The 13,898-nt window shown below is 32.5% G+C and overlaps 2 protein-coding genes across 6 annotated transcripts in view; one reads left to right on the plus strand and one right to left on the minus strand.

Annotated features, from left to right (window-relative positions):
• The first annotated feature begins 3,393 nt into the window (after positions 1–3,393).
• The window catches only part of LOC125867008 (endoglucanase 25-like), a 237,868-nt gene continuing 227,363 nt past the window's right edge, over positions 3,394–13,898 (plus strand). For 2 of the 4 annotated variants that reach the window (XM_049547423.1, XM_049547420.1), the window contains exons 1-5: positions 3,394–3,982; positions 4,064–4,374; positions 4,604–5,059; positions 5,171–5,306; positions 5,390–5,562. In XM_049547423.1, coding sequence (XP_049403380.1) covers positions 3,610–3,982; positions 4,064–4,374; positions 4,604–5,059; positions 5,171–5,306; positions 5,390–5,562 — 1,449 coding nt within the window. In that variant the 5' untranslated portion in view covers positions 3,394–3,609. Of the gene's footprint in view, positions 3,983–4,063; positions 4,375–4,603; positions 5,060–5,170; positions 5,307–5,389; positions 5,563–5,818; positions 6,579–13,898 lie in introns of those variants that run through there. The other 2 variants (XM_049547422.1, XM_049547419.1) reach the window with 2 other exon arrangements.
• The window catches only part of LOC125867024 (probable receptor-like protein kinase At5g59700), a 7,288-nt gene continuing 4,252 nt past the window's right edge, over positions 10,863–13,898 (minus strand). The window contains exons 1-2 of one of the 2 annotated variants that reach the window (XM_049547443.1): positions 12,403–12,628; positions 10,863–12,211 (exon numbers count right to left, since the gene is read on the minus strand). In XM_049547443.1, coding sequence (XP_049403400.1) covers positions 11,179–12,162 — 984 coding nt within the window. In that variant the 5' untranslated portion in view covers positions 12,163–12,211; positions 12,403–12,628 and the 3' untranslated portion in view covers positions 10,863–11,178. Of the gene's footprint in view, positions 12,212–12,402; positions 12,629–13,898 lie in introns of those variants that run through there. The other variant, XM_049547444.1, reaches the window with a different exon arrangement.

A 13,898-nucleotide genomic window follows, 5' to 3' on the forward strand; every position in this document is an offset into this window, starting at 1 on the left:
CAATAGAGTACAAGTGCCTATAGTTTACTTATCTTCAAGCATCCACTACTCCATATTGTGAAATATTGGGCCCGTGCTAATCACGGGCCGTATCCCTCTAGTATTTATATACTTCTCAAAGGAAGTTAAGATGTTCATTTCCCGAATAGGTATTGAGGTGATGAGACACCATCTTCCTTTCTTTGATATGACCGTTTTGGTTATTAATAATGTAATAATAGTTAATAAATAAAAAGAACAATCCTCCATGTGATTAACTTAAAAAAATCCCAAAACCAACCACCATTAGGTGCGGAATATATCATACTAGAAATAAGTGCATGCATATGAAATGGATTCCATAATGAAGAAAAACTTACTCATATTTGATTTCTTCATCCAATTAATTTGATTTTATTATGGTTAAGTGATATATTAAGGTAATAAAATATATTAATTAATGATAATGAGTGTATATAAAAGATAAATATTTTATTTACTCATTATTATGTGTAAATATATGGTGATTCTTTTTTACATCATATTTTTTAAAAGGAAATTGAGATGGCCATTTCTCGTATATAGTAATTATTGAGAAGTAAGGCATCATCTCCTTTTCTTTGTCTTCTTTTAGTTTATTAAAAGAGTAGGTACGAGGGTTATTCCACAATTTTATATGCTAAAGAAAAAGAAAATAACATCGCAGCTAGACAAAATTCAATGATGATGACTATACTAATAAAGTTTATCAAGTGTTTATATCAAATCAAATCATTTAGTTTTAGTCGTTAAAAAGTTTAAAGTGAAAACATATAAAAGTATATTAACCATTATCAAATTATAAAAAGCCTCATGAATGAGGGTATAATTGTATTTTTCGTACACCCCAAACATTGTCCTGTCCTTGTGTTTCTTTCCCATTTCCCTTTATATTCTTTAGGTTTTGTATTATATTATATTATATCAAATCAATAGTTACCTAAATTAAAACTTTTATCACTGTTATAATTAAAATAAATATTATATTTAAATTAATAATATAATACAATAGGTAACCAGCATCCAAACAAGCTGTTAAAGTACTATATTACATTTTGAACCAATGAATTATATAGTTCCTGTACTGTCGGTGGAACAAGTTGCACCTAAACTAATAATGCAACCAAAAAAAAAAAAAAACGTCTGCTAGTTCACCTGTAAATTTCCATTTTAGCCCTTCCCCTTACTGGCCCTTTCATATGTCGGCCAATAGTTAGGTATTGAGGTGCGATCGCTCCCGTGATAAATCTCACAGTTGCGATCGCACCAGGTTCGCAACAACACAAACAAACCAAATATGCTATTTAATTAAAAATTATATTTAAACCTGTGAAATTATTAAATTATTTATATAAAGTTATTTTAATTAAATGTTGACCAAAGTCAAATTTGAATTTCTTAAACTTCAAATTTTCCTCTTATTGTATCGAGAGCAGTTGAATTCCTTGATCCGCATGGTTTGAGAATGATTTGTGCATTTATTAGTGAAGCTTTATAAAGTTGTTTTGAAATTTATTTACACTTAAATATTTTATTTCAAATGTTAAAAATTGTGTATTAATTAATTTTTTTTTTTATAGATCAAGAGATACGTGCATGGATTTCTTAACAAATTTTTGTCCTAACAATACGTGCATTATTATTTGGTATAGAGGCTTCGTATATAGTGGTATGCCGGGTTGTAATAATGGAATTGTACATTGTTTAATTTTAAAGAGATACAGTTAAATTTGTACGCGAGATTTAAAGGACACATGGTTTGGATTGATTAAAATGTGAAATATATTTAAGCAAGAAAAGCTGTAAATAAGAAGTAACCTAAGATAAATTGTCTGAATTTAATAATATTGAACAAATGTGTTGCTTTAGCCTGAGTCTAAATGATATCTTCGATGGTAATATCTCCGAACAAGCTTGATAAATGTTCAAAATGGATGAACGAGTAATGATATTAATAAGTTCTACTAAAATGAAATTCAAGTATTCAATCAGAGAATTTAATGATTTACAATGTGGTGATTTTACTACTTTTATAGGGATGAATTAGCAGGAGTTGATGGCAAAGAATTATTCCCTCTTAACACATATTAAATAATTAATTAAATTATATTTAAGAATAAAATGAATAACTTACGGCATTAATATGGGTTAATTTTGAGCAATTTTATCTCTAAAGTCCAATAAGCAAGTGGTGTATAAAAAGAAAACTGCAAGGATATTTGAAAGCAAAAGAGTAATAAAAATGTCGGAAGTACTGATAAGTTAATCAAACATTAATAAATATATATGTTAGTGAATCTCATGTATGAACTACTCAATACTTAATTAAACATAAGTTTTTTTATTTTATTTTAAAACTAGTTTTAAAAAAAGTGATGAAGTTGTGATTATACACATTATTTATAGTATATATTCTATTATATTATGTACTGTATTATTTAAAAAATTAATATCCTCCAATTGCATTAATTTCAATTTATATAGCTTAATTTAAATAGACACAAAACTTAAAATGATTAAAATATTTTTCATATCTTAAATATTACTACTATATTTATATGATCGTAATTTTTTTGAAATTTAGATTATTTAATATATGATAATATTTATGTTATTATTAATATTTGTACTTAAAATTGACATTGGATAAAGAGATAATATTGAAAAATACACTTAAGTATCATGTTTTTGTATGTTTTATATCTAAACTACTAGATGTTTATTTTTTCTATCTAAATTATTACTATCAACTATCTATCAGAACACCCTGAAGTTTACTAGATCAAGTGTTTGGACACAATTGTCAAAATAATGTATAACAATTTACTTTGCCCATAGAACTTCATCCACGTGATAATTGAATCATTAATTCACATACATGTTTTAAAAAATTTCAGGTATGAAACATAAATACCCGATCTTGCAAAAAAAGAGTAATTAATAGTTTGTATATATGAGATAAATTTTAAAACATGATATTTTAGGTTTTTTCTTACCATTATCTCTAATTAAAAAGAATGAAAATTATTGATTGAATTTAAAATGGCATCATCCTATAAATGTACTCCCTCCATTCACTTTTACTTATTTATTTTAAATTTTACACACCCTTTTAAGATATAATTAATGATCAGTATAAGTAATTTATCACAATATAATTGATGTGTTGCGATAAATCTAGAAAGTTTTTCATTCTTTATTTAACTTGCCAAATTAAAAGACCACAAATAAAATAATATTTTTTTTCTTACAAGTGAAAGATCATTGTTTTTAGTAGAGTGGAAAGTGAATGAAGAGAATCTAAATTAATAGCTAATTTTACACTCCAATTAAAGTAGGAAGCAAAGAACCATCAAAGAGGGTCAGCTTAGCTATAGTGTCTTTGTCTACTAGCACAAGTGTCGGTGTCGGTGCCTTCAACTGTATATTTCCCACCAATATTCCAGCTTCATATACTCCACAACTCCATTATTACCTACTAACCTCACCCACTTTCCTCTTCCTTTAATAATTTTTCTCCCTCCCTTCACTACTGTTGAGCTCAAACAATCAACAATTCTCATTCTCTGAAAACTATTTTTGTTTCTCAGTATGTACGGGAGGGATCCATGGGGTGGTGCATTAGAAATTAATGCAACAGATTCTGCTACTGATGATGATCGGAGCAGAAACTTACAGGATTTCGATAAAGCAGCTTTGTCACGAAATTTAGATGAAACGCAGCAAAGTTGGTTGTTAGGTCCTACAGAGCAAAAGAAGAAGAAATATGTAGATCTGGGTTGTATTATTGTTAGTAGAAAAGTATTCAAATGGACTGTCGGTTGTATTATTGCAGCTGCACTTATTGCTGGATTTGTTACTCTTATTGTAAAAACTGTACCTAAGCACCGACACCATAATCCTCCACCAGATAACTACACTTTAGCTCTTCGTAAAGCTCTTATGTTCTTCAATGCACAGCGCTGTAAGTTTTTTCCCCAATTTTTTACGTGATTTTAGTTATTTGTTGAGGTTTTGATTTGATTTTGTGTTTGATTTTTGACAGCGGGGAAACTTCCTAAGCATAATAATGTGTCATGGAGAGGGAGTTCAGCTCTGCAGGATGGGAAATCGGATGGTTCGACTACGTTTAAGAATTTGGTTGGGGGTTATTATGATGCAGGAGATGCGATAAAGTTTAATTTCCCTCAATCTTTTGCTTTAACTATGTTGAGTTGGAGTGTGATTGAGTATCCTGCAAAATATGAAGCTGCTGCAGAGCTCACTCATGTCAAGGATATTATCAAGTGGGGGACTGATTATCTCTTGAAAACATTCAATTCGTCAGCTGATACCATTGATCGAGTTGTTGCACAAGTAAATCTCATTCATTTATATTGATTTAAGATTTTATATAATTGTTTTGTTTTCATCAATTGATAGACTAATTTATGCATGATGTTGATCACGCGTTTGGCATTTTGAAATACTATATTTAATTGACATAAACGAAATCAATGATTGCACGTGTTTTGTTTCTCTCAATCTTTGAGATACCGATCATACATACTTGATCTCATATAAGGATTTGTGCTCTGTTATATAGGTGGGGATAGGGGATACTTCAGGAGGACCAGATCCCAATGATCACTATTGTTGGGTGCGTCCAGAAGACATTGATTATCCACGGCCTGTAACTGAATGTCACAGTTGCTCGGATCTTGCTGCCGAGATGGCTGCTGCTCTGGCTTCTGCCTCGATTGTATTTAAGGATAACAAGGTGTACTCACAAAAGCTTGTCCATGGTGCTAGAACTTTGTTCAAGTTTGCCAGGGAACAGCGTGGTAGATACAGTAGCGGAAATGAAGCTTCAATTTTCTACAATTCAACTAGTTATTGGGATGAGTTTGTGTGGGGTGCATCCTGGCTGTATTATGCTACAGGAAATACTTCATATCTTCAGCTTGCTACAACTCCTGGTATTGCCAAACACGCTGGTGCTTTCTGGGGAGGTCCTGATTATGGCGTGTTCAGCTGGGATAATAAGCTCTTTGGAGCACAAGTAAGAACATATAGCCTCTCTTTGCACTAAAGTATTACTTTTTATTTTGTATGTATTTATATGAGAGATCAATATTGTATTTAACTAATGTTTTTCATTTCTTGTAATTAGGTGCTTCTAAGCCGTTTGAGATTGTTCTTGAGCCCTGGATATCCTTATGAAGAAATTTTGAGTACATTTCATAACCAGACAAGCATAGTCATGTGCTCCTTCTTGCCCTTCTTCACTTCATTTAATCGAACGAAAGGTAAGCATCTTTAATCTAGTTAGCATGTACAATGTTTTGAGGAGTTTGTGGGAAGTTAAATATAAATCGTTGGGTGTTTGCAGGTGGGCTGATAGAGTTAAACCATGGAAGGCCTCAGCCACTTCAGTATGTAGTCAATGATGCCTTCCTGGCTACCTTGTATAGTGACTATCTTGCAGCTGCCGACACCCCTGGATGGTATTGTGGACCTCATTTCTACTCCACTGATGTCCTACGTGAATTTGCACAGACTCAGGTAAATGAAATTCCCTTTTTTTTTTTTGGTTTTTTATTACATCAGTTATGCTAATAGTTGTGTGAAATATTACATATATACATGTGAAAAAATTATTCCAAAACTACTTTTAGTCCCCTTTGGCCCGTGGGAGATTAGTTGGAGATAAGTTGCTCCAACTATATAGAGTGTAAGCATGTTCTTATTACCTAGCTAAATTTTGATGAATATTAAACCATTTCTGACAGTAACTTGATTTTTCTTCTTTGACTTTTAGATCGACTATATCCTTGGCAAGAACCCCAGGAAAATGAGTTATGTTGTTGGCTTTGGCAATCACTATCCAAAACGTGTCCACCATCGAGGCGCATCAGTTCCTAAAAACAAGGTCAAGTATAATTGTAAAGGAGGATGGAAGTGGAGGGATTCATCTAAGCCTAATCCTAATACTCTTGTTGGAGCCATGGTTGCTGGGCCAGACAAGAATGATGGTTTCCATGATGTTCGTACTAATTACAATTATACCGAGCCAACACTTGCCGGAAATGCCGGTTTGGTTGCAGCCCTCGTAGCTCTATCTGGAGATAAGAGTGTTGGAATTGACAAGAACACGATATTCTCAGCAGTACCACCCATGTTCCCTACTCCACCACCTCCGCCAGCTGCCTGGAAACCATAATTTGTTGATCGTTGCTTTTATCAACCCCAGTCTTTTGTGTCCATAGATTCATTTTTTCATAATGTGGTTGATATGGGATTCTGGCTCAGAGAAGTTTGAAGCAATCCAAGAAACAGGATGAGCACCTCGAACGTACAAGCTTTGGCTCAGGCTGGTCTAGAATCTAGATGTAGAACTCCCTTTTTGAAGAAGTGCTCAACGGCTTGTTTGTTATTTGCAATGTATCAATATACACAGTGTTGTATGTATGTAACAAACCAAACCAATGATATACTCATTGTAAACTGGAACATGAACTGCCTCAATATTTGTTGGATAATTTTCAATAAATGTGCCACAATTATGTGATCTTGATCTAGTGACATTTGTGAACACATAATTTTTTATCCAATTTAAGATGTTGCACCATTTTTTAAAAAATAAAATGAGAATGCGGAGAGGAAGAAAAATACTGAAAGCAATTTTGGTAATAGATTGTAGCTGTTTTTGTTGTGAATCAATTTTCATAAAGGTAACACTCAATCTTTCTGTGTATAGTTTAGATTATAGTTGTTGACACCCAATTTTGACCCTCCTTCCTTCTAATTTATTGTTTTTGAGCTTCTAATTTAATAACGTATAAAATTATCCCTTTTACAACTATTTTTATTACTACAACTATATATATTCTAAAATTATTAGTTTTATTATCAAAATTACTAATATTATTTTTTATACCTCTTATCTTAAATAATCATTTGTCATCATTTTATTTCAAGTTTCATATTTTGTTAAATTAATTATACGTCGATATCTTGTATCTATATTTAATACTAGCATAAAGTCGTAATATCGATATTTTTATTTACGTAAATTATTAGTTGTCATCTTATAACATTTTAAGTATTGGTTATTAAGTTAGAAGTTCAAAACAATTCAAAAGAAGAAAAGATCCAAATGTTTCAGCCCACTCTTTACACTAAAATATGTCAAAATTAGCCCATTTTCGTTCCTACACTTGGCCCAAATCCGGCCCAATTTTCAGCCCAAAATCAATTCTAGCCCTAATAAGCCTTATCTTCTCAACTAGCAGTAGGATTCTCTCTCTTCTATTGTTCTTCTTTCCTCTTCCGACTAAATTCCAGCAATCCTCAAGAATGACAGAGCTCTTCCTTTCCAATTCCATGCAAGCCTTGACAACTCTACTAGCTCTCTTTGTTTCTCATCTCTCTTCTTTAATTTGGTCAAGAGAAAATGCCAAAGAACTTTTGAGATTTCTGAGAAAGAATCGTCTAGCAGATTTTTTTTCAAAATTCAAACGGTTGTCCCGCTCAAATGTTAAACCTATAACCCTAGTTCATTCCTTTAAATACAAGGAGATTGCACTCGTTTGGAGAGAGTTTTCTGCCTTCATAGCACCTTGAACCACTGATTTTTACTCTAAAAAAATAGCTTGTCATTCTCTTCTTATCTCGGCCAAAACTCTGGTCTCAAGCTTCGTAGAATTCGTTGATTGTGTGAGTGTAGACCTTTGATTGCAGCAGCCCCATTCATTGCCCTATAGTAGGTGACATTCTTGTCTTTTTCCTCAATTTTGTTACTGTGATTAGAGTGTTATGTTGCTCTAAGAAATTTGTATGTTGAGACTGATTCTTGCTTAGTTCAGTTGTAATCAAAGTAATGTTAAAATATGTTTGTATCCATTTTGAGATCTATACAGACTTGAAATTGTTTTCCCCTCACTTTTTTTTAGACCTCGAATTTAAAGAATGGCTTAGTTTTAAAATTGGATATTTGTTAATGACTTAGTTCTCAGAGGCGTATCCAGGATTTCCGCAAGATGGGTGCACAATTACAAAAAAATGTANGTTGCTCTAAGAAATTTGTATGTTGAGACTGATTCTTGCTTAGTTCAGTTGTAATCAAAGTAATGTTAAAATATGTTTGTATCCATTTTGAGATCTATACAGACTTGAAATTGTTTTCCCCTCACTTTTTTTTAGACCTCGAATTTAAAGAATGACTTAGTTTTAAAATTGGATATTTGTTAATGACTTAGTTCTAGAATTGGATTTACATAAGATGCGTTGTTGTTTTGTTCCCAGTTAAATGTCTTATTTTGTGTGTTTATATGCTAAAGTTTCAATGGTCATGTTTTGAAACGTATAAAAATGTTTAATAGTAATGGCTATTATCCTTGCTTCTGTTAGAAATAGTTTTGCACATGCTTCCTTTTAAAAAATGTAAAAGAGAGCCTTGGTTGTAGGTATTTTGTTTAAGTTCTACACTTTTTTTTTGTTGCTAATCAAATCACGTGTATAAGTTCCTGTTCTTTTTTTAAATTTGTAAGTTAGTAGTTATCATATTTAATATTTGAAGGACTATGGCACAAATCATGTGCATTGTCATTATTAGGCGTTAGTTTTATATATACAAATATATACCTATAAACTTAAGCTTAAGCTTCCTTTTGTTTTACTCTCTGTTAGTATATTAATTTTACTTTGCCCTTTTCTTCTGAATATTTTAGTATAGATTACTTATAAAGAATTGTTAAAATTCATGGTTTGGAAAGGTAAGCTTCTTTGTGGTTTAAATCGGTTAAACCTGAAAATTAGTTTTATTTTGTAGGTCGGTTACTTTGAGTTTTGTTAATAAGTCGGCTTATCCTACGCTTGCATATTTTCTATTCCGGATAGTGTCTTTGTTGTACGACTTCTACTTATCTTCATGTTTGGTTTATTTGATATAGTTTTAAAGTGGATTCACCTTACTAATCTTTTTACCCTCTATTTATTTGCATGAACACTTTGGAGCAAAATGGAGTCTTGATTAAGGACTCTCGCAAAATTAGAGTCTCATAGACTCGACACCATCATACCCGCACATGAAGTTGATATCCTATACTATCCAAATAGCAAGCAAAATTCACTTTTGGAGTCGCCTTTTACTTATTATCATTTAGCATTTATTTGTTTTAACTTGCTTATGTGTTTTGGATATGTGTTAATTTCTTGTTTCATAATAACTAACTTAATATAGATGTTTGGGTTTGGGTACCTTTAGTTAGATACAAACCTTATTAGTCACTTTACCTTTTATAAACTTCATTTGGCGAACCTTTCTAAAAAAAAATACTTCTTTTGCGCCATTTTAAACTCACTAGATTTATTAAGTTTGGCTCAAAATTGGCAATGTCTTACAAAGAAAATTTGTTGTTCTAAACTCTTATTTTTCTAAAAAACTTTTTCTAACGGGAGCACCTTGTCGGTCAATGAGCAAGTGTCTTTTTCTTTTAATTACTTATTTTTAGACATGGATTTGTCTAAATTGATCTAAAGAAATTACTCATTCTTAAATCTTTCTTTTCATTCTAATAAATTGCAAAAGAGCTTTTAAAAAAAAAAAAATGTTTTCCAACTTGGTTATTCAATCATTTAATATTTAGCACTCATGTCTTTCTATTAAAATTAACTAATCTAAGTTTGGCCGGTAACCGTCTTTAATGGATCTTAGAGGATGCTTAACCCCTTCCCTTTAGGATAACTAGAATTCTTACCTAGAATTTCATGTTTAGTAGACCTTAATTGAAGTCAATTTTAGCATTACATAGTTAATAATTTAGGCATCCTAATTTGCCTTAAAAATAATTAGGTGGCGACTTCTCAAGTTAACTAATTTGGAAATCACCAATACGTTGTACACGTTTTGACCTCGAGTTAAAATGGGGTATAACAATAGTTTTGTGATCAATGTTACATATATACTTTGATTGCATTGTAAAAATAAAATAAAAATTACTACATACTTGATTGGATCACCTATATTATGGTCCGGAGTGAGGATGATTTTGAACTGATGTTTTATTTCTATGATTTGGTAAATATTTGCTTACCACAGATTTGCTGAGAGGAAAAGGAATAGGAGACTGTATTTGCGATACTAGTTATATTTCTGCAGAGTATCAATTGAATCAAATCGTCATTTCTATGTAGAAAAGTCATCTTTGAAAAAGCTGGAGATTAGAGCATTTTGCTAAGTTGCAAAGTTGAAATTGGTACTACAAAGGTTGGGAATTTGTCTTCTTTACAATGGGGTAGGCATCAGCAGGAGAGTATCACTTGCTAATGAGAGTAGTGTATAATGCGAGGGTTTCGTCAAATAAATGTACTTTTGCTTACCTGGTTCTTTGACAGATTAACCGTTGCCATACTTTCAGATATCGTATGGCAATAAAGAGATCAAATAACAAGCTTTAATGTTACATTTTACTTTATTTCATAGCCACTAATTCTGCAGTATTACAGAGTATCTCAAACACATCAAACATCTAGGGATATGTGAGGGACCGTCTCTAAGAGATCCCAGAAGAGGTACACAATGGCAACTTTCGTTTGCCTGTTTACAATAAGAAAATGGATTACCATGTTTTTGCTTCCGCAAGGTTGCAACATGATGAGGGAATATAGGTATCAAAGAACTATGTTATCAGGTCTTCCCAGAGGCTCAAAATTGTTCCATGTTTTGAAAGTGTCTTTTTGCTGACAAGATATTAATAGAATGATTTTCTACGTACAAATAACTTATTAGAAACCATATACAACATGTGAAGCAATCGAACACACATAATAGAATGAAGAGAGGATCCACAGGTAGAGCAATGCATATTTCCAAAGTTAACTTTCTATATAAAACTCAGAAATTTGTAGAATAAATTGTTAGAAACACATTAAATCAATCTTCTTATGATGCATGAACAAACGTGGAATTAACGAACACTTAAGGATGGTATTTACCACTTTCACTTAGATATCCATCCTCGGACTTGATCAATTGTGAGAAAACCCTACTCATCCCCAGACTACTGTTTGATCATCAAAATTTGAATTCTCCATCTGAGCAGCAGATAAATTGGCATCAACATGACTGATACTGTTTTCTTGTGAAGAGCTCTCGCCAACAGAGATGGTACTGTTTTCTTACGAATCATCTTGAATGACAGGCTCTTGGAGATGGAGTGCATACTCTAGATTCCACACCACATGACCCATAGATGGCCTATCTACCTGATAACCAGCTAAGCATTTCTCCATTGTTTCTCCAAACTTCCTGAGGGAATCTGGTCTTATTTTGCCAATAAGATTGGGATCTATGATATGTTCCAGTTGTCCCTTCTTCTGCCACTTCAATGCCCATTCAGCCATGTGGACCTGATCCCTCGGAAGAGATGGAGTTACGACAGGCCTAGCAGAAAGAACTTCACATAAAACAACACCAAAAGAATAAACATCAGATTTTCCTGTCGGTTCTTGCCTCCTAAAATATTCGGGGTCAAGGTAGCCCATAGTTCCTTTCACGTTTGTGCTAATATGAGTATCAAATTGATCAAGCTCATGCATTGTCTTGGATATTCCAAAATCAGTAATTTTTGCCACAAAATTCTCATCAAGCAATATGTTTGTAGACTTGACATCACGATGTATAACTCCATTGGTATGAAGGTAGTGCAGACCTCTTGCTACCCCAATGCATATCTCCAGCCTCTGCTCCCAGCTCATAGTGGGTAGACGTAGATCTGACCCATACAAGTGGCTCCTGAGGTTCCCATTCTCCATGTACTCATAAATTAGAATCATCTCATTATTTTCATCACAGTATCCCATCCATGAAACCAGATGCGGATGGCGGAGCTGTGAGAGCATCTCAATTTCTGTTCGGAACTCTTCAATACCTTGTCGAGACTTAGGATTACCCCTTTTCAAGGCCACCTTTGTGCCATCACACAGAACACCCCTGTAAACCTTCCCAAAGCCACCCATTCCAATGAGAAACTTGTCATCGAAGTTGTTTGTTGCTTCCTGCAAAGCTACAAAAGGAATTCGACTACTTTCAACAGGAATCCGATGATTCAAGTTAGAAGCATCATTTATGGATGTTGTTTCCTTGGAATGCTTGCTTCCCATAAATAGATACAGGGAATCCAAATCTTTGAACTAGGCAAGCTACTCCTCACTGTTTTATTAAGCAAAAATCAACAACTCACAAGAAGTAAATCTCATAGTGTCAAAGTTGAAAACATATACATATACAAAAGAAATGAGCCCTAAGAAAGATCTAGAACAATTGCAACTATAATAGAAGCTTTCACACGAAAATCACAAATATGTGAACACAACAAAAGCTTGAGGAAGCTGTAATTTTACCAGAATAGTGGAAATTTGGAGAAGACGAGAAACTGAGAAGTCTTTTCTGTGCAGCGGGTCTTGGATAGTTATTGTGCGTCTCTCTCTTGGCTAACTGTATAGTGACTATCTTGCAGCTGCCTTCCTGGCTACCTTGTATAGTGACTATCTTGCAGCTGCCGACACCCCTGGATGGTATTGTGGACCTCATTTCTACTCCACTGATGTCCTACGTGAATTTGCACAGACTCAGGTAAATGAAATTCCCTTTTTTTTTGGTGTTTTATTACATCAGTTATGCTAATAGTTGTGTGAAATATCATATATCATATATTATACTATAAGTGGGAAGCCACAAAAGTAAAAGTTGAAATACTATTTTACCCCTATCTTAATTCAAAATATTATAAAATATCTAAACAATTAAATAGTGAATAATAATTATATCATATCATATTATATTAAATACTAAAAATGAAAAGGTGTTTTAAAAGGCATTTTAAGAATGTCTCTCCATTCTCCATAAGTGGTGTTTTACTGCTCCAAACCATTGAAGAATTCGAAAAGACTTGCAACAAATTCAACATAAATTATATGCTACATCCATTTAAATGGTGATTTTTTAAAGTAAAAAAACGAGTCTAGCTGCTTACATTCATAATTTTGAAAGCCCAAAAGTTTCTTCTTATTAAAATCACTTTGAAAACTGTAATCTATCAATTTATAATCAGTTTGAAAATTAATTACACCCCTCTACATTCTATTAAATCTCTACACCCCCCTTTATATCTTATGTTGTCACTGCTAAAAAGGAAAATGTTCTCTTCCAAAATTGAGAGAACTACTCCTCCAAGACTACACAATTTTAAAATGTAAAAAGGCCAACAGAAAATTGAAAAAGGTAACTTTCCTACTTCTTGTAGTGTTTATTTAAATTTGGCTTACTATTACTTCTTAAATTTTACAGTGCTTGATATATATATTTTTTCCCTTTCTAAACAATTCTATATCGTTTCTTGAATAAATGTTGTTTTTTGCCAAGCTCATACTGTAGAAATGTTATGACAATTGCATTAATTTTATTGATTGATCAAATTTCATTGTAAGAATATATGATCTTTTTCTTTGTTTCCCTCATTCNTTGCATTAATTTTATTGATTGATCAAATTTCATTGTAAGAATATATGCTCTTTTTCTTTGTTTCCCTCATTCAGTTCACAGAGATGATCCATATTGTACTTGAAGTTTTAATTAATTATTGTAGCTATTTTATATTTCAATTTTATAAATATTGCCGAGTTTGTTTGGCCATAACATGATTTTACTAATAAAAAGCACAATATTGTGTTTCAGTATGAAGCTACTTTTATTTAACATTGACTTCTTTGATACAACAGTTTGGTTGAGTATAAAGCTTTTTCTTATTCTTTTGGATGCACTAATTTTTGCAGTGCAACGAGCCTGAGAATTTAGCATCACGAGATGGGCAAACTTTGAACTATAGAGAAGATGAAAA

This window comes from Solanum stenotomum, chromosome 6 (assembly GCF_019186545.1).
Source record: "Solanum stenotomum isolate F172 chromosome 6, ASM1918654v1, whole genome shotgun sequence".
Classification (NCBI taxonomy): Eukaryota; Viridiplantae; Streptophyta; class Magnoliopsida; order Solanales; family Solanaceae; genus Solanum; species Solanum stenotomum.